The 21,137-nt window shown below is 42.0% G+C and overlaps 1 protein-coding gene across 1 annotated transcript; it reads left to right on the top strand.

The window, feature by feature from the left end:
• Positions 1-8,595: 8,595 nt before the first annotated feature.
• On the top strand, positions 8,596-20,894 carry Stard4 (StAR related lipid transfer domain containing 4). Its single transcript, XM_059246332.1, has 6 exons — positions 8,596-8,701; positions 12,531-12,645; positions 14,041-14,090; positions 17,036-17,162; positions 17,784-17,898; positions 19,508-20,894. The coding sequence occupies exons 2-6, from the start codon at positions 12,541-12,543 to the stop codon at positions 19,735-19,737; spliced, it is 627 nt and encodes a 208-aa protein (XP_059102315.1). The 5' UTR covers positions 8,596-8,701; positions 12,531-12,540; the 3' UTR covers positions 19,738-20,894.
• Positions 20,895-21,137: the final 243 nt, after the last annotated feature.

Below are 21,137 nucleotides of genomic sequence, written 5' to 3'. Positions count from 1 at the left end.
GGGCAGCTCATCTTCAACCGCTGCGTCCAATACTTACAAACACCTTGAAAAGATGGGTTCTTACTCATGGATCGCAGGGTATGGTGATGCTCAATTATGTTAAGTCTGGCACAGTACATATCATGTAGCAAGGACTCAGAATATTTTTGGATGTGAAGGTTTTTCAACTATTTTCTTCAGTGCTAATCTCCAACATTTTTATTTATAAGAGGAAGTAATTAATACTACATGATACTATTTCATTTACTCCACCATAGAAAAGGTTTCTGGGGATGAGTGAAAACTTACATTTCTACAGAAGTTAGGGATTCACCATAAAGAATTCAGATACCAAAAAAAAAAAAAAAAAAAAAAAAAAAAAAAAAAAAAAAAAAAAGCTTATCAAAAGTATCTAGGAAGGGGCTGGAGAAAAGTGGTTGAGAGCATTTATTGATCTTACAGAAGGCCTGGGGTTGGTTCCCAGCACCCACATAAGGTAGGTCATAACTGCCTATAACTCCAGTTCTAGTAGATTCAATACCCTCTGACCTCCATGGGCACCTGTACATACATGGTGTACAAGAACTCAGGCAGCACACACACAAAGATCTTTTTTGTTTTTTCATTTTTCTTTATTAAGAAATTTTTTACTCACTCCACATAACACCCACAGATCCCCTCTCCTCCCTCCTCCCACCCCCTAGCCCTCTCTCCCAAGCCACCCCACACATCCCCACATCCCCCAAATCAAGGTCTCCCATAGGGAGTCAGCAGAGGCCAGCACACCGAGCCTAGGCAGGCCCAAGCCCCTTCCCACTGCACCAAGGCTGCGCAAGGCATCACACCACAGACACCGGATTCCCAGAAGCCTGCCCATGCACCAGGGATGGATCCCGATCCCCCTGCCTGGGTGCCCCCCAAACAGTTTGAGCCAAACAACTGTCCTCCATATCCAGAGGGCCTAGTCCAGTCCCATGGGGGCTCCACAGCCACCAGTCCACAGTTCATGGGCTTCCACTAGTGTGGCCCATCATCTCTGCACATCCTCTCATCATGATCTCGACGTCCCTTGCCTGCAGAGTCCCTCCTCTCTCTCATCAGTTGGATTCCTGGAGCTCAGCCTGGTGCTTGGCTGTGGATCTCTGCATCTGCCTCCATCAGTCACTAGACAAAGGCTCTATGATGACAGCTAGGTTATTCACTAGACCGGTCACCAGAGTAGACCAGTCCAGGCACCCTCTGGACCACTGCCAGCAGACCAAGGTGGGGTCATCCTTGTGGATCCCTGAGAGCCTCCCCAGCACCCTGTCTCTCCCTATTCCCATGATGTCCTCATCTATCATGGTATCTCCCTCCCTGCCCTCCCACTCTGTCCCTGTTCCAGCTTGACCCTCCCATTTCCCTATGTTCTCATCCCCCACTCCTCGCCCTCTGTCACCCCACACACACACACACCCAGTCCGCTTATGTAGATCTCATCCACTTCTCCTTCGCAGGGTCATCCATGTGTCCCTCCTAGGGTCTTTCCCTGTTAGCTAGCCTCTCTGGAGCCCTTCCCTCACATCTAGTATCCACTTATGAGTGAATACATACTACACACATAGATCTTAATGAAACATAATTTGTTGAAAAAGGGGATGTGGGAAGATTTCATGAAAACTGAATGCATAAAAAAGGACAGCTTGTCTTTGTGAAAACTGAACCCAATGTGACCTTGGATATTTGAAGTACTTGTAATATCAAAAGCAATAAATAGGCAGTCTCTTCTATGTTTGACTATACCTAATAGTTGCTCAAAGCAACTGTAGAAAAATGAGGGAACTGTTCTTGTCTGTTCAAACACAAGTGGCACATTTCAGGCCCTCCTCTCAGAATTAGCTACTGCTAGGATATCTATTCCCAGCACTTCGCCTTCACCCGGTCTCAGACCACTGCTGGGCAACACCAAAGAAGAATGTGTTACAAGAAAGGGGGTCTCTGATCATGGGGAATCTTTTATGCTATGTGAGAGAAAATGAGCTCCAACCATTTTGAAACAATACAGAAATGCACTAAACTCCATACATAAAAGTTCAGGGTAGAGTGTGACTCTGGAAATGGATGACTCTAAAAACTTAAGACAGTGGCATCAGGCCATAGTCTCATTCTGTTGACCTGGCTTTCCTCTGTGTTGAAACTTAGACAAGGGACAATGTCCAGACGTTACACCGTAGATCAGCAACTCTATCACAACAATCACTTTACTTTTTTAACACTGGCCCAAATCAAATCCTTAGGGAGTGAAACACAGTGAATAGATTTGGGTCATCTGGCCATTGGTACTTTTTCCGCTTTGCCAGAGTAACTGTGGTAGACTGGTTAGCCAGACCACGCCCTGCAGTTAGGCCACCCTAGTCCAAGAACTACAGTTGGAAAGGGATCCATCCCTGAAGTTAATAGGATAAGCTGGGAGAATACAGGGAACTGAACCCTGGGCTGCCCCAAATGATGGTGGTTCTCTTCAATGCCTGTGCTTTCCCGACACCAGCAGCAGCATCCTCATCCTCTAGTGTGGGCCGGCTGCCCAGCATGTACCAAAGCTGCTAAGGACAAGGTCAAGAGGGTTACTTAGAGTGAGAAAAATGGGCACTCCTAAAACCCATGGGAGAATGGAAGACGCTGAATAGCAGCACATTACCCGCCTTTGTGCCGCTCCCAAGCATAAAGTTGATTTTGAAACAATACCTAGTCAAACTCCGCCACCACTTTATTGTCTGTATCAAGTTTTTCCTGATTTTTGCTTCAATGTTGCAACTCATTCTCCCAGAAAGCTATTAATATCCAATTGTTGTTTTTCCTCAAGAGGAAATAAATTATTGTCCTACTAGTTTATGTAAGGTGATAGGCAGACAAGTAGAGCTCTAGGATCCACCCGGCTGTGATTGTTACTACTGACTGAGTCGCGGCAGAGCCAGAAGGAGGCTACCAGTTCGTGTACTATTTATACTCACACCAGACGTCCTACTTTCCTGGATCAAGGCAAAAGAAACATCCCTAGTCCAGCTTTCTTTACACAGTACTGCATTTCTTTTTCGATTCCTACTAACTTAAAATGGAGATAAAGCTGTCACCAAGCTCCTCTTGACCTCAAGCCTGGCACATGTTTTTAACTAGGCCACCAGCAAGCACCTTTTTTTTTTTTTTCCAATTTTTTTTATCCTTCTTTTGCCTTACTTTTTACATACTTATTTACTACAAAGTATTGTAGACAGTCCTTAAGATTGAAATTATTCTAGTAATGTAGTTTCCTTCTCTTAACTCCAGCTAGAACTATGCACCAGACTTCTTGGAATTCCCAGAATTCCCAGACTTCTCAGAATTCCCCCTTTGCTACCTCACTCAGTATTGCACACACCTGCACCCACGCTGACTCTGTATGTGGTATCTTGGTTAAAAACAAAAACAAAACAACAACCACAATAACAACAACAAAACCCCTTTTTAAAATTACAGTAAAATAAAAAAAGAAACTTTTAGAAGTCTTTTATGAGCATCAGGTAAATAGATGTTGAGAGACAATTCTCCCAGACATTTCTATCCATGTGCCAGCTTTTGTCCTGGATTATTTTTTGCAATAGAAAACAGCCTTGGGAGCCAGAGAGGAAGGAGAACGTAAATACCCTAGAGAAGAAGAGGAGCTGTGTTTGCCTTATGGGCTTGGTAGTAAAGAGATTTCCTGTGGAGAAAAGGAAGTATATGGAAATGAAGAGACATTAAGGGGAAGACTCCCTAGGTTCCTGAAGCTTCTACCATTCTTGATATCTTCAAGGTTCAGTTGGATCTCCGAGTTTTGGATTCTGTGAGATCTCTGAGTTGTGCAAATATATTTTTTATGCTTCCTCAGTTACTTTGAATTTGTTTCAAAAATGTCAAAATCATTTAGTATCAGTAATTTAGTTCTGTTTGCTTGCATGTTTACAAAAGTTTTAATGAAACCATACATGATGAGAAAATTCTCACATAGTCCTGGGGTGACTTTATGAACTTCCTACTTTCAGTGACTTTCCTACAGCAGGCAAGATTAACAGCCCGTCATCTCACTGGGACACTAGAAGACAAGGAAACCTAGGCCCAGGTTAGTGGAGGGCATTTTCCCTTATATTAGTTCAGCAAAGATTAAAGAATTAAAGAAGAAGCTGGGGGGTGGGGGATAATACATGTCAACCCACCAGAGCAGAAAGGCAAAATGCAGACTCTTAGCTTTTTCAGAGAAACTTGTGATTCAGTTGAGATGAAGGTCTTTCAAGCTCTCACGTGTAAACTGCTTTCCAGGTTTGCTAGGAAAATACCACCTAAGTAAACTTCACCCTGGTCCTAAATGTTAGGTTTAACAGCAATTCTTAGACCCTCATAGAAACTTCTTCAAGGTTCTCTGAACTTGACTATTAGGTGCTTCTCTTTGCTGACTGGGGGGCAGAACCTTACATCTGCATCCTCCCTGGCACTCTTGATAGCTTCTGGATGTCTTCCTTTGGTCCTCAAGGAGAAACTATCAAAGAATGCAGCTTATACTCATTAGCTACACCAGATGTGTTCTTTGACCTCAATGGTGTCTCTTACTCCTGTGTCCTCAGTCTGTGACCTATTTGGCTTACTGAAAATAGACTCTCAAGTCTAGTCTCAAGGAAACTCTGTTGAAAAATAATCTTCTTAAATAAACTATTTGTATCACCTGGATCCCCAAACAGGACATTTAAAAATCTTAGTAAAACTTCCCCCATGGCATAGTGACTTATATCAGATATGATCTCCTGAACTAGGTATATTAACAAAAACTGGTTCAGACATTGAGAAACATTTAGCAGGAGGTTTTTTTTTTTTGTTTTTTTTTTTGCTTTTTTTTTTTTTTTTTTTAATCTCCAAAGAGGTCAAAATATCACAGTAAACAACTGTATATCTTTCAACCAGGAAGGTTTTAAAGTGTGTTAATCATTAAAACTCTACAAAAGAACTAAAAGGAAGGAATGAGTTTACATTACTGTATTTGATAGTAAAAGAATCTACTTAGGTCGAGTGAAAATATCGCTCCAGCCCTCAGTGACCTAGTGATGAAATACAGTTTACACTGGGCACAGACCCAGACGAAAGGTGGGGTTTTCATTTGTTTTTTTTGTTAGTATGCTTGCTTATGTATTCTATCATATGTATTATGTAATTATGTAAATAATAATTATGTATTATATATTCTCCTGTCTGGATGTTATTTTTCTCTCCATTATATTGATTCCTCATTGCTTTTTCCAGCTTAATGTAATTTTCCATTTATCTAATTTTTCTTTTCTTTTCTTTTCAAATTATTATTATTTATTCCTTAGTATAAAATACTTGCTTTTTAAACTGAGAGTTTAGGGAACAATTTTTGTTTTAGTCTATTTTGTTATTTAATTAACATATACTTTCGTTGTTCCTTCCCTCCCTCCTACTCTTCCCATGGCCAACTCCCCCTTCCCTCCCAAATTCATGACCCCTTCTTCTTTAAATATTGTTCCATATACATATAAATTAATTAAATATAAAATAAAACCTGTGAGTCAAATTCATTCAGTGTTGCCTGCCTGTATGCTCTGGGGCTGAACACGTGGCACTGGATAACCAATGAGAGGACCTGTCCCCAGGGAGAGTCATTCTCCCTCCCTCAGAAGTTCTTAATTGTTAAGGAGTAGGCCCCAGTGAGATTTCCCCCATCTACAGTGGATGTCAACTGTTGTTGGAATCATTCAGGTCTTGTTTAGGCTGTCATATTGGTGAGACTTCATGTAGGGTCCCCGTCATAGCTAGAAGGCACAATCTCACAGCAGACTTCCTGGTTCTGCGGCTCTTAGGATCTTTCTACTCACTCTTCCAGTGTCAACTGGATCTGGGAACCCCAGGCAGCTGTTCACTGTGGGGAGAGAGAGAGAGAGAAAGAGAGAGAGAGAAAGCTCCTTTGGTGACGGGTGAGATCTGCACTTACCTGTGGCTGTGGGTTCAAAGGTTAAGTATTTAGGATGCAGTTAGGAATTATACTGGCTCGGGATATCGAAGGAAGCAGCTCCGAAGATCCACAGCTGTGCGTGGATATCAATTGCTCTACGTAGTTGATTAGGTTTATAGTACCAGGCCTGTTGTCCCTTCCGTGAAGAGGCCTAAGTCTAATTACATTACTGCTGGTTACTGCCAAAATGTGGGTGCCACTACTGCCCCTTTGGGGCAACTTGGCATGCTGGTCTTTGTTGTCATTCATACGCATCGTAGCTGGGGAGGATCACAGAGTTTAGGGAACATTTTTTTTTTTTTTTAAATTTCAGGGAGCTGGGGATAATTATATGTGTCGTTTTATTCTATTTCTAGATTTATTGCCTACAGTTGAGAAACTGTTGGTATATTGTTTGTTTGAGAACTGTGTTCTGCCCTTCTTTAGGTATGTTCATATATTAAATGAGATGACTGAGCTTGTCAGGGAAATGGTTTTTTACCTTTAGGATAGCTTTCCACAGAACTGTTCAAATCTCTTATATATGTCTCTTTTATATTTGAACACTAGATGGAAACCTTATTTTCTCATGTTTCAAACTATTTGAAAGGTATTTCTATCTGTTGCCCTGTTCGCCGCAATCCCTCCATATGTGTCAGGACAGTGGTAATAGTACATGTCTATTATCAGATATTATATTTGGATTAAATGGGTTAACACATGGAAAACGTTTAACGTGCATAGAGCATAGAAAACCCTTACATAACAGGGCCAGATAATGTTTTCTTTTTTCTGAACTTGAGGTCTTGCTTTAGTGGCATTCCACTGTGATAGAGACAACGGTTTACAATTACCTTAATGTCATTCTAGCTAAGAAACCACAGGGCAAAAGACGAAGAACAAACAGACAAGAAACCAAAGTCTCCTGGACCAGAGACAAGAAATCACAAGTGTGTACATGTGATCTATGACCTCATGCAGATCTCCTTCAAAGTAAGAGTCAAGTTTGCTTTAACATATTTTCCAGACATCTCTGAGAGAATATGCAGAGCTGCTGAGTGGCGTTTCCTGTCTTAAATTCTAAGAACGAGAGACATTTTCTATTTTTCCAAAGTTATTCTTCTCTACTGTCAGATCACATGAATCTCCAGGGTTGGGTCTTTCGTGGGTCTTGTCCTGCTGTGGTACACGGCTATCTGACAAAAAACAATGGAGCACAGGATGAGTTTTGTGGAGAAACAGAGCCTCAGTCTTAGAAATCAGAAGATGATCAAATTCTGCTTGAGCCACTCAGTAACTACGCACTTGAAGATCTATACGAGGGGCTTCCCATCAGTATTGTGTACCTATCTTGGGGCTGGAGAGATGGCTCGGGGGGGGGGTGTGGTGTGGGGTGTGTGGGGGTTAAGAGCACTTGCTCTTCCAGAGCACAGGGGTTGGAGTCCCAGCACTCACAGGGCAGCTCACAAGGGTCTGTAACTCCAGTCCCAGGGGATCTGACACCCTCTTCTGGACACCTGGCTTCGCCTCCGTGAGCACTACGTGCACCATACACGTAGGGCACAGACATACACGCAGGAAAATCAACCACACACATAAAACAAAACAAAACAACAAAAAAAAAACTGTAAACTTTAATAATAATAATAATAATAGTAATAGTAATAAACCCAACCCTATGCTTAAGGAATTCAATGAATTCGGTGAGCTGTACAGTATGAGACCTAGCCAGTGCTGTTTAGTGATTCCTCAGCAAGGGCAATTTAAAATTGTACGCGGTATTATTTATTCTTACTGCAGGTCTGTCAAAAATAACGAACGCAGCCCTTCCCGCTCTCCGTTCTCAAGCTTGTATCTTAGTAAATGCAATTTGCAAACAAGCTGGTCTTCAGAGTTCAGACCTAGAGGATCACATGAGAGGGATAACTTCATAGAAGCTACCAGCAGGAATGTTTCTCTCCTTCGAGTGGATGAAAACCAGACCGTTGAGGTCGGTAAACACAGCTGCCCAACACCTCTCCTCTACTTTTAAGGATGTTTTTTGAACTCTCTTATCTGAAGACAAGAAAAACCGTTTGGCTAAAGGTCGGCTTATACTGTGGTTGCATTGCTTAGTTTCCCCCTCCAGCACCAGGCCAGAGAGCTATCAGGAAGAGGGGTCTTCCTCCCAGCGGGGGTACTTTTCTCACCAGACTTTGCAGCCTGCCTTGGCAGTGCCCTAGCTGGGATCTTCACAGTGGACACTAGCGGCCCTTGTCCCTCACCATCCTTCCTCATTTGTTATATCTCCCCGCGGCCTCGCACAAACCTTTCCCAATCAATTGGCCCTGGCACCCTGGCTCTGATCCAGGCCCACGGGCAAACCCACACACGCAGGGAGCTCAGTCCGGCTCGGGCCAGCCCAGACCCACGCGGCATCGGTCCATCCTCGGCGGCCAATCGGGACCCCTCACGCCGCGGCGCCAGCCAATCCCAGCGAACACACGTTGCTCCGCTTAACACTCTCCGGAGGTCCCCGAGGGTCCGCGCGGGGCGGGGCTGCGGGCGCGGCCCCGCCTTGACCCGAGCAGCCTGCTGCCTTCTGATTGGCTGTGGTCCGAAGGCACCCCGCGCCCATTGGCTGCACCCAGCCGCGCCTGGGCGGGTTGGAAAAACAGCTTGCTGAAGCGCGGGGTTCCCGGAGCGGCGAGCCCGGTTTTTCTGGACATCGGGGCTGCCTGGCATCCTCAGGTAAACGGGCTGGAGGGAGGGAGAGAAGGCGGGCGGACAGACGGGAGCGAGAGTCTCCTGGAGCTGCTCCCCGCAGCAGGGAGAGGGGTGTCTGTCCCTGGGTGCGAGTGACACCGGAGCGGGACGAGAGCCGCCGCCGCCGCCCAAGGGCCGCGAGCGGAGTAGGCCTCAGTTTCCCCAGCTGTTCCGTGGTGACGGCAGGGCTGTGGGAGAAGTCCTGAGGGCGTGCTCCGTGGAGACTCTTCCGTGGTCCCCGGAAGAGGTGCAAGAGCCATTTCCTCTCATCACGCTTCCACGCAGACGGGGTTCACAAGGGACACTTAACTTCCCCGGTGCTCAGTAACTTGCAAGTCCACGTTGTAACTCGTGGAAGTTACTGCTGCGGATTTCCTTCCTATCCACTTAGGGAAGGTTATTGGAGGTTTGGGGGTTCGGGAGCTAGGAAAACAGTTCAGTACATTGTGGGGTCAGGTTTTTATGTAAATAAAGTTGGCAAGAGTCTGCGGATCAGCTTTCAGCGTTTGTTTTTTCCAGACTGACCCGTGAACTCAGATCAAAGAGCCTGGCTTGGAACTTTTGTTCCCTTACTTATTTGTCTTTGGAATCTGGAAGAACTAATTTAACTTTCCCACTGCTGCATTCCCTTTCTGTAAAGTAGTGATAATGCCAGGATGAGCTCTTGCATAGTGTAATACTATCAGAAAGACTAACCTCACAATAGGACGTTCCTACTTTAAGAACTGTTCCTCAAGAGGATTAAGAGCATTAAAGACTTGAGCACTAAATTAGATTCAAAACGAAGGCTGTGGTATCATTAGAATGTAAATATTGCACACTGGAAAGATTGTTAACATGGTCAGGCGGTGTGTCACGGTGAGCATTTGAAAGAAGGTCATTATACACACCGCAGAAGTATGCTTTCATGCCTCATGCCCCTATATTGAGCAAGTGCCAGTCTCAAAAATGGAAAGCTACTGTACTCGACTCAAAGTTAAATTAATGGTTCAAGATAGATTGGAGACTGAGCATTTGTTAACATGTTTATGTTAGAATGTATCATTTGATAAGGCCTTCTATTTTCTATCTTGTTGAAGAAACTCTGTGGCTTGTTAAATTGACATGATGCACATAAAAACTTTATTAATTGAGTAATGGAAGATTAAAAGTTCTGAAGCCAGAAAATCTTTAATAAGTGTATTAAACTACAAAAGAACAAGTAGCTATGGAGGAAACATAAACACAAAGGTTAACTTAAAAAAAGATATAAAGTGGACATTGATTTATACTTGGTCTGAGGACTGACAGGATTTTGACCTTTTGTATGGAGTTGTTAAAGTTTCTTTAGTTAGGTGGTGCCTCTTATCTTTGATATTTGGTATGGTTGGAGAAATTTCTGTTACAAGGTCAAGAGAATAAAAGATTGAGTTAGTAAGGGGAAATTCGGAGTGGTATTTAAAACCATTTCCAGGGCTGCTAATCGCAGAAGGGTATACTGGTATACTGTGTGCTCTATTTTCTTTTTCTTTTCTTTCTTTCTTTTTTTTTTTTTTCAAGACAGGGTTTCTCTGTGTAGCTTTGCGCCTTTCCTGGAACTCACTTGTTAGCCCAGGCTGGCCTTGAACTCACAGAGATCCTCCTGGCTCTGCCTCCCGAGTGCTGGGATTAAAGGCGTGCACCATGGTAGTGGAGATTCTCTTTGTTCAGAAGTTCACAGATGGCTGGTGTAAATGGCAATACTTACTTTATATATTGGGTTTCCACATCATGCTAGTTAGAAAGCACAACCCTGAACAGCTATATTTTATAGCCCAAAAGATTGTGTAGCTAAATGGTAGAATATAATTGAGTAGTTACAGTATGGATTGTAAGAAAACAGTGGAGGGGGAGCTACCCAGTTTTTAAGGCAGTCCATCAGAAAAGAATAGAAGCTGGGCGGTGGTGGCGAACGCCTTTAATCCCAACACTTAGGAGGCAGAGCCAGGCGGATCTATGTGAGTTTGAGGCCAGCCTGATCTACAAAGCGAGTTCCAGGACAGGCACCAAAGCTACACAGAGAAACCGTGGGGAGTGGGGGGGGGGAGAAAGAAAGAAAGAATAGAAATGATGCAATGAAGTTCAGCTACACATAAGTAACACCAAAAGGCTTGAAATTGCACTGGTGAGTAGATGTGAATAATTGCCAAAATAAATGTCTGAAAGTTGTAGATTCTCATCTTTATAGGTCGCTTGTACTGTTACAACAAAGTTAATGTTTGGTTATGATAACAGTGGCTTTCTATTTCATTTGATTTCTATCAAATAATTTTGAAAAAATAGAAAGTTCTTATCTGTCACCCACAGGAAGCTAGCAGGGGGCGTCTGGGTTTACAGAATGTGACCTAATCGAAATGTTCCCGGTACTGGATACATTTCTTTTATAAGCTCTCCAAGAATTTGCACTTGTTTGTACCACACCCTTGAATAAGGTCATTGTACTGGCTGTTAAGTTGGCACATTCTTAAGTGGCAGTTTATATTCTTGACTGGTAGACTTTTGGAATGAGCTCATCCACTTTCCATGGATAGGTGTGGTCTATACTTACAAATTTTACATCGCTTTTATGGATCTCAAGTCTCAAGTTATTGAATTTTCCACATTCACTTTCTCATCTTTCTACCTAATTTTAGTATTGTAGGTTTCTGTACTCTGCATTGTGATATTTAAATATTGGCTACAGCTTTGATTTATTTCCAAAACCTTTAGTTTTCAGATCAATAGTACTGAGCTCTGGTTGGAAGACCAAATTATTAATGAAGATTTTCCTGAATTTGTTTTTAGTAATTTAATGGACAGCTTTTCTCTGTTAACCTTTTGCAGGAATGGAAAGAGTAGGAATGATATAGGAATTATGCCAAGAACTGGTATCTTGGCATCCAAAGATGATAAAGGTTATCAAATCTTGTGTGTAGGGAGAAAATGTCAACAGTGATATTAAAAGCCACAGTGTTCTAGGTGAGAGCTAGACAGTGGTGATTATGACAGAGACCTTTGTTCTGTAAGTTAGGCGAGGTGGTTAAAGAGAAGAATTATACGCCAATAAATAAATGAGCTTTGGATACTGCCAAGCACTCTGAGGAATAAAGAAAGAGAGCAGTAACTTGCAGAAGTCAGTGTTGAGGACAGGAGTTTTAATGGCAGTTGGTACTGCAAGTTGTTCGTCCTGCTAAGATTTGGAATCCAGCAGTCCAGGCAGAGAAATCCCAAGGCCAAAGATCTAAAGTCTTGACAGGCTTAGATCGAGGAGCATAAAACCCTAGGAAGTAGAACACTAGGCAGTGGGGAATGGTGGTGTGAATAGGAATCTTTACTAATCACAAAGGGTGATTCCCAGCCTTTTGGCTTGAGAATCTGGGCTCAGTGTCATTTTAATAATAAATTGCTAAGATAATGCTGGGCACGTAAAGATGCTCCTTTGGAGCAAAGTTCTAAGGAGGCTTCTGGATGTGGACTTTGGAATACCCTGGAGAGCTGAGAATTAGAGGAATACTTGAGCATTAACAGCCTATAGATAAGAGAGCCACCTCCTCCCTCTTCTTGCATCTGTCTCTCTTTATTATTTTATATCGTGATTCTAATAACAAAGAGTCTGCTTATTATCTGTGGCTATGGATTATTCATCTCAAGCTTTTAGGAAAATTTTCTACCCAGCTCCTAGTCTCAGAGTTTCTGATTAGTTCATTGGGAGTGGGGTGCAGGTGCAGCTGTCTTTTATAGCTCCCCCAGGAGCAGTTATTCCGAATAGAGATTTGACTTAAGTATTTGCTGATGCTAATCTTGGTTTCTATAACAGGAAGATCAAAATGGAAGGCCTATCTGATGTTGCCTCTTTTTCAACTAAACTTCAAAACACTCTGATCCAGTATCATAACATTGAAGAAGATAAGTGGCGAGTTGCCAAGAAAATGGTAAATACATGTAATTACTGTTTTTTTTGTTTGTTTTTTGAGACAGGGTTTCTTTGTGTAGTTTTGGAGCCTTTCCTGGATCTCACTCTGTAGACCAGGCTGGCCTTGAACTCACAGAGATCTGCCTGGCTCTGCTTCCTAAGTGCTGGGATTAAAGGCGTGCGCATGATCCATTACTGCTTGGGTAATTTAGTGTATGGCCTGTGGCAGTCTGGGAGTCCTGCTCCTATCTGCTCCCACCTTTCAAAGGGTTCTTGGGTAGAGGAGAGAGGAATGAGGAAATACTAGGTAGAAAGATAGAAAAAGATGATAAGAAAAGACAGAAACACAGGATAATTTTGGGAGGGTCCTGTATTAATACCCAGCTGCCCCAGGCCTTTATTCAAAAGGGCTTTTTATACCAGTGCCAAGGGGAGAGGCAAAAGACCTCCCCCTTGCAAGATCAAAGCACACCATAGTGTAGACCCTTCAGAACACCTGGTAAGCACGCCTGTGGTCAAATCACACCTTTATGTTTCACTGCTGGGTAAAGCAAGCTCAGATTCTCTGACCCTGAGTAAGGTCTCACTGGGTAGCCTCTGTGGGCCACCACAATGGCCAACAAATTGTCTGATGACTTTTAAAATATTAGGAAAAATATGGATGAGAAATAATGTGTTGATGGATGTACAGTCAGTAATTCTTCTGATATGATGGTGGGTCATGTTACCAAGGAAAGGACTCATTAGCTCTTTACTTGTTGGACTTGATAATCAGTTCATGGCAACGAGAGCAAAGAAGTTTTCCAAGTCAACAAAAAGAGTTTAAGGAAGGATGGTCATTGAAAGTTTGTACTCATGTCAGATGTCAGGAGTTTGTGAGTGGCCGGTTAGTATTCCGCTTTACCACGTAATTTGGCCATACTCTTGTGTGGCAGAGTGTTAGAGCCAAGTCTAGACGCCAGGCTCTTCTCTAGTTCTCAGTTTTCTATTTAGAGTCAGTTGGGAAATAAAGTCTTTGAATTTCTAAGCTACTGAAAAATCTTTAAGGTGCATAATATAAGTACAGTGTGATACAGAAGAAATTCAAATACAGATTTCTCTTTCGCTCTGAGAAATTACTTTAGTTTTTTTTTTTTTTTTTTTTTTTTTTTTTTTGGTTTTTTGAGACAGGGTTTCTCTGTGTAGCTTTGCGCCTTTCCTGGAACTCACTTGGTAGCCCAGGCTGGCCTTGAACTCACAGAGATCCGCCTGGCTCTGCCTCCCAAGTGCTGGGATTAAAGGCGTGCACCACCACCGCCTGGCCACTTTAGTTGTTTTTTAAAGCAAAGTTAAGTGCTCTAAACTTATAGAATTAATTTTGTGTGTAAGGTTCCAACCATGTGATTATCACCATAGAATGTTTTTATTTTTCTAGAAAGATGTCACAGTTTGGAGAAAACCCTCAGAAGAGTTTAATGGATATCTGTAAGTAAATTCTTAGTTTTATAACTCATATTACATGATCACAGTAGAATTTAGCTTTTATTTTTATGGTTTTAAACTTTCTGAGAAGCAAATTGCTCATATAAATTCAAAGCCTTAAAAATGATCATATATTTTGTGGATTGCGTTGGTCATATATAATAGCAGTAGGCAAATAAAAATCTGAACTTCATAGCATGGCATACATGATCCTTCTAATAGTCTACATTGCTAGGGGTTATAGAACTTTTTAATGGCTTTTGAGACAGGGCAGCCTTGAACTCACCATGTAGTTCAGTCTCATACTCATAAGGCACTTTCTACTTCACTTTCCTGACTGCATGAATTCCTATGCCCAGCTAGCATTCTGTTAAAAAGTTCACCTGGAAGACCCCAGCAGTAAAATAATAGTGATTTAGGTATTTGATGTCTCATCGTGGCGTTATTATGAATATTAAGAACTAGGCATCTCGATAGTAAATTATGAAAATATCTATACTTGGTAGAATGTTGGTAACCTTTAAAAATTGTGTTTTAAAAGATTACTTCATGATATAAAAAGTGCTCATACTGTAATGCAAAATAGAGTTGAATGCTCAGCACATCCATTGGCTTATTTTAAGTATGTACTTTTATTAAAATGTTTTGCCTAAGACAAAATTCATCTCTAAATGGTAGTATTATGAATAACTTTTGTTTCTTCGTTTTAGTCTTATAGTTGAACATGAACTATACCTATAGTCAAGAGAAGGATACTGATTTTTATTTTTTTAAGTCAGAATGGACAGTTGCCTTATGGAATTAAAGTAGAATGTTCAAACCCTTAAGGCTCAGCCCCCCCCCCTTTTTTTTTTGGTTTTTCAAGACAGGGTTTCTCTGTGTGGTTTGGGTGCCTGTCTTGGATCTCACTGTGTAGACCAGGCTGGCCTCGAACTCACAGAGATCCACCTGGCTCTGCCTCCCGAGTGCTGGGATTAAAGGTGTGCGCCACCACTGCCCGGCTAAGGCTCAGCCCTTTTTAAAAATGAAGCCTCTGGCCCCACATAGTTTATTCAGAATGTTCTGAAGTGCTATACCAGAGATACTGTTTCCAGAAACGTGAGGTGTACAGTATCTTTGACATGGACAGGGAGATTGCAGTCGGGTCAAGCATTGTAAGAATCTGGGAATTCATCCTTTAGATCAGTTGTTCCCAGCTGGGATTGAAAGCATAGAAAGAGCTAAGGGAGCAGTAAGTGTTGTAAGACTTACAGAAGAATAGATGTTTCTTTCTTTTGTTTTGGTTTTTCGAGACAGGATTTCTCTGTGTAGCTTTGGAGCCTTTACTGGAACTCACTTGGTAGCCCAGGCTGGCCTCGAACTCACAGAGATTCGCCTGGCTCTGCCTCTCGAGTGCTGGGATTAAAGGCGTTCGCCATCCCCCTTCACCCCTGCTCAGATGTTTCTTAAGAAATGAAGGGCTAATTCATATTCTAGACAAAAGAATTGTCTCTGCTCCTTAAATATGGATGAGAAGTTTATTTAGGGAAGATGTTATAGCTGCTACACAGCCACAGCGTCAAGCTTGGAGGTGAGGAAACATACTTCTGAAGGGTGCCTCAGTTCTGTACAAAGGAATGCAGGTTTGCTTGCCCTCTGCCAACTTCCATGCTTCCTCTCCAGGTCCTCACAAGGTTTTGAATTTTCTGGAATAACAGTGAGGAAGATGGGAGCGATTAAACAAGAATTTAAGAAAGGGGCTTTACTGGGTTTGTGAATAGCTACTTGGAGTTCCTCTAGGTTGTATACAAATTTGTGACAGTGTGCAGCTTTCTAGGGAAATAACTGTGGCCATTCTCAGATTAATATTCAGAGATCTCAAGTTTACTATTGGGCATTCTGAAGGGTAATTGAAATGGTATCCTGTTAGTGTGTATTTGATTACAGTATTTGACATTTCAGATTAGTATGTGCTTCGCCCATCTTCTGTTGGGTTATCATTTTCTTTAACTGTAAAGGAATTGTGCATATATAGCTTCAGTAATAACATGTAGCCCATTTATATGTATTATACATATCTTTTCCAAATCTATGATGAGAAAGTTCTTAAAAGCCAGTGTCCTCATGTATGAGTGTTAGGGGTGTAGTTTCTGACATTACAAGGAGACATAGTGTCACAGCACACTCCCAGGTCCTCCCTGGCTCTTCCAGTCTTTCCTCGCCTTCCATAATGTTCCTTAGGTGTAGATGTGTTTTGTAGCTGTATCCCTAACTGTGAGCTGAGCAATAACAACAGCATGCCATAATGGATGGGGGAAGCCCAGGAGGCCCCAACCCTGCACAAAGACCTACAGGCAGCTAAGGAGTGCAGAGAGTGGAGGACATAGTCTTCCCCAGGGAAGAGCATGTCAGCTGTTACCCAGTACCAAGTAGTCAGCCCTGAAAAACGCACACAAGTAGTGTGCAGACTGAGCAGGGTATATTTAGGAATACATACATACATACACACACACACACACACACACACACACACACACACACACACACATATGCATGTAACAACAATTAATGAATTTGAAAGAGCAATGAGCTATGTACAGGAGAGTGTTGGGGGGCAAGGCAGAAGGGAAAAAAAGTCATGGTAAAAATACACATGTACTAATGTTTGAGAATAACTAAGGAGAGAACAGAATTGCATGGAAGTTTTGGAATGTGCGATAGACTGGGCCTATATTATAATGTGAAGGGACGTCACTGTGTTTATGATGATGTAGTATAACCTTCAGTTTTCTATTTTCTAATTTGAGGACAAAGGACATAGTTTGATAAAATAATTGATAGACTTTTTATTTATTAGACAAGTTGTTAGGGTATTTTTTCCTTTATAAAAACACCATTAAGTTTTCCGTGTTAGCGCTGCACTGAAAATTTTCATTTGGAAAGCCTTTGTTTCTTTTTTTTTTCTTCAGCTACAAAGCCCAAGGTGTTATGGATGATACTGTCAGTAATGTAATAGACCACATACGCCCAGGGCCCAGCCGTTTGTATTGGGACCCGTTAATGACTTCACTGGATATTTTGGAGCACTTGGAAGAGGTATCTGTGTAAGAAAACTACTACAGAGGGTGTGTGTGTTGAGAGAGAGAGACACCACCTGTGTGAGTGTCCACATTTGTATGTGCTTGCATTGATTGCATTCATTTCTTTTCGAATAGTAGTCATAGCAAAGATCCCACAGGATAACCCTGTGCTGCCTTTTAAAAGTTCCAAGTTTCTCCATTTTATTTTATTGTTCATTTTTTTTTTTTTTGGAGACAGGGTCTTCTCATTGTATAACTAACCCACACTGGCCTAAAACTTGCTATGTAGAGCGCTAGCCTCAAACTCAGATCCACCTGCCCCTATCTCCCTGGTGCTGAGTTTAAAGTTGAGTTTCCTAATTTTATAATGAATGTTAGTACTGAGTTTTCCCAGTGTACCTCTAATTAAATAGAGATTTAAATACCGAATATGTCTCTGTATTTTTATATATCATCATCATGTTCTTACCATAGCACTGATATTTAGAACAGAGATTATCCCTTTCGAACCACTGTAGGAATTGGTACTCTTAGACCAAAACATCTTGAGTGAGTGTCAGTTCTTACTAGAGATTGATCTTGGTATATGACTCTGCATGTCTGATGGCGACACCAATCTTACCTTTTGTCTTTCTAGAATTGCTGTGTGATGCGTTACACCACTGCTGGTCAACTTTTGAATATTATTTCCCCAAGAGAGTTTGTTGATTTCTCCTATACTGTGGGCTATGAAGAAGGACTTTTATCCTGTGGTAATAACCTAAAACTTGTTCTTTCTTAAAGTCTACTTCAGATATTGAAGTTTTTACCCTAAGTCTTTCCGTATCAGGTATATTTTTAATCCTCAATTATTGCTAGTTTCTTTTCTTAAATGCTAAATTCTAGGGATTAAATGACAGATTAAATATCATATGACAACATATTTTAACTGAGAATATATGTTATTTCAAATTATCCTGGGGGATTTTTTTCATTTTTGTATTAATTAAATGTGTTCTTTGACATTTCACACATGTACATAATGCATGCTGACTACTTTCTCTCTCTCTATTATTTCCTTATTTACCCCGGACTTTTCCCTGGATATCTCTTTCTCACATTCATATTTTCTCATTTTGTTTGGAGCCTGGTGGGCTTGGCAGGGGGCACACAACTGAAATGGCTCCTCCTCCCCCAGAATCTCAGTGTTCAACAGTAAGGGGTGGGTGGGGTCCCAGGAGCCTCTCTTCCTTCAGTTGTTGACCTGGCCAGTCTTATGTGGACCCAGTGAAGATGACTATCGTTGTGAGTTCAAGACTACAGTAGTTGTTCTGTTGAGCTTAGAGGATAGCATTTTGCACCCTTCACTCTTTTTTTTTGTTGTTGTTTTGGTTTTTCGAGACAGGGTTTCTCTGTGTAGCTTTGCGCCTTTCCTGGAACTCGCTTTGGAGACCAGGCTGGCCTCGAACTCACAGAGATCCTCCTGGCTCTGCCTCCCGAGTGCTGGGATTAAAGGCGTGCGCCACCACCGCCCGGCCCAGCCTTCACTCTTTGTTCTGCCTCTGAGATGTGCCCCCTCCACAACTGGAATGTTCCCTGGACCATTCGGGTATAAATGTCTTGTTGAGGATGAGCCCTCAACCATTTCTGATAACTTGTTATTCCCAGTTACATAATATCCTCGACTTCGTGCATAGCAAAAATAGATGACTTGACTGATTCTGAGAAAGGGATCCAATAATTGATATTTTATTCTAGGCTTCTCAAAACAGTTTCTTGGTATATGTGTATGCACATACACATGTATAATAGATATATATTTATATATACATATACATATATATTTATTTAATTTTTAAATTTCCTTCTTTGAATTGTGTTGGTTTTGTGGGGGGGGGATTAAAAATACTGCCACTAGAAGCCTCCTGTTTTTAAAACGTGTAGATAACTTAGTACTTTGTTATGTGTAAGTATAAACGAGTTGTAAATTGCCGTCTACTTGTTTATTTTGCTATGAGTACTAAAGTTAGGGGGTGGCTGTGCCTGAGGGAAATAGTATGGACCATCCATTGTGTTCTTGTCACTTTGAGGCCTGGCTGCTGCAGCTAAGATTTGTGGTTTCCAAAGAGTTACCAAGATGATACTATGTCATCTATTCTGAAGGCATTTGAATTTTCTCCATTACCTATCAACCCTGCCCCAGAATTCTCTTGGGTAGTTATCATTTTCATTTTGCTGTGGTCACACCTGGGGATTAGTTTTCATTTGTATGGATAAGAAAAAAACTATTTAAACAAAGAATATGATAATATTTTTAAAGTGAGAGTGTTAGACAACTGCCAGTTATTACTGTTAGTGATGTTATTTTAAACTGTCTTGTAGGGGTGAGTCTCGACTGGAGTGAAACAAGGCCGGAATTTGTCCGTGGCTATAACCATCCCTGCGGCTGGTTTTGTGTGCCGCTCAAAGACAGTCCAAGCCAGAGTCTTCTGACGGGCTATATTCAAACGGATCTGCGCGGCATGATCCCTCAGTCCGCGGTGGATACAGCAATGGCCAGCACTTTAACCAACTTCTATGGTGATTTGCGAAAAGCTCTACGAAAGGCCTAACACGTTCCGCTCCCAGTGCTGAGGTCTGTTGAGTCTGTCCTCCCTTCCCTCAGCTGCATGATCTGTAAATGTCATCAGTCCCGTCTGCTGCGCAGCCCGTAGAAACATGGAAGGTGTTTGGGTTCCCTAGTACAACCTCGTTTTATGTGGAAAGTAAGTAGCTATGTAAATAGGGCATTTCGGTTTTCTTAAGCATTGTTTGCACCTTGTTTGGTTGTGGAAGTCTGTGGAAAGGATGAAATACCAAGATTTAGATACAGGTCCTTTAGCGTAGTCTATTCACAAAAGTGAAATTGCCTCAGGATAAAGTATTTGGCTGCTTGGAAATTACGAAGTGTGCAAGCACAATGCTTTTCATGTTATTTTGGAGCTTTGTGAACATTTTGTAAAATTTTTAATGATTGTTAATGTAAATGTTGTGCTTTACTCCTGGTATGTTATGTGAGTTTGCCAATAGCTTAGACAAGAGGAAAAGTCCTCCATAGTCTGTGAAGGTAAATGCATTGTTCATTGACTTGTACTATGTCACCTATTAGAAAGACCACAGTGACAAGAGAGTAGCCATTCTTGTAACCATAGGCACAATTAAATACAGTTTAATTTTGATATCTAGGTAGCATTCTTCTGTAAACCCTATAAAAACATGCCTGTGTCTTTATGTGCATATTTATTCTGGGAGTGACTGAAAACAGCCAGGTATCCACTGGTGACATCACACTGAGCAGTAGCTGACATAGGAAACAGCCAGCGGTGGCCCCTCCTCACCAGCAGAAGGTCATTGCTAAAAAGTGGAATTCAGTGACTGTTCTACACATACTTCATTTTTTAAAATATCACTGAACTTGTAGCTTTGGTCTGGAACTGTAACAGATGCATCCTCAGATTCAGCCAGATGCTTAGATGCCCTGGTGTGACTAGAATGGACTATAAATGGGGCTATCTTAAGAGAACATTCCGTCACGATTGTGACATTGAAAATCATTCTTTGACTTTGGAATGTCTACCTGGTTCCTTGTAAACGGGGATCTGTGGTGACTCCGTGTCCACTCCCATCCTTGTGTTTCCATGAGCCACCTCACTGTTCAGTGTCAGCCCCTTCTGTTACGGTTCTCCTCTCCACTGCTGTGCTTACGTGTTCCCTTTCCTTTGGCTGGTTGGCTGGTTGGCGGGTGGGTGGGTGGGTGGGTTTGCTTTTTTCTTTCGGCTAGTGTGGAGTAAAGTGAGCTCTGGAAGAATTGCAGACAGGCAAGTCGCAAAAAGGGCCACCAAAGTACATGATGGTCCAGATGCAGGAAGGAATGGTTCAGGTGCCTGGTTTGATCTGTTTTATAGCAGTTTGTTTGTTTCTCCAAGTGTAAAGTCAGTTCTTCCCGTTCATTTGGACAGACAAAAGGGAAGTT

The sequence above is a fragment of the Peromyscus eremicus genome, chromosome 19 (assembly GCF_949786415.1).
Source record: "Peromyscus eremicus chromosome 19, PerEre_H2_v1, whole genome shotgun sequence".
NCBI lineage: Eukaryota > Metazoa > Chordata > Mammalia > Rodentia > Cricetidae > Peromyscus > Peromyscus eremicus.
Note: the sequence above shows the minus strand (reverse complement) of the source record. Positions and strands in the feature narration are given on the sequence as shown.

Excerpts from the sequence above, each read along its gene's own strand:
- Stard4 (XM_059246332.1), top strand. The coding sequence starts at position 12,541 with ATGGAAGGCCTATCTGATGTTGCCTCTTTTTCAACTAAACTTCAAAAC. Across the intron at positions 12,646-14,040 it reads GGCGAGTTGCCAAGAAAATG|AAAGATGTCACAGTTTGGAG; the intron begins GTAAATACATGT and ends TTATTTTTCTAG. Across the intron at positions 17,163-17,783 it reads TTTTGGAGCACTTGGAAGAG|AATTGCTGTGTGATGCGTTA; the intron begins GTATCTGTGTAA and ends TTGTCTTTCTAG.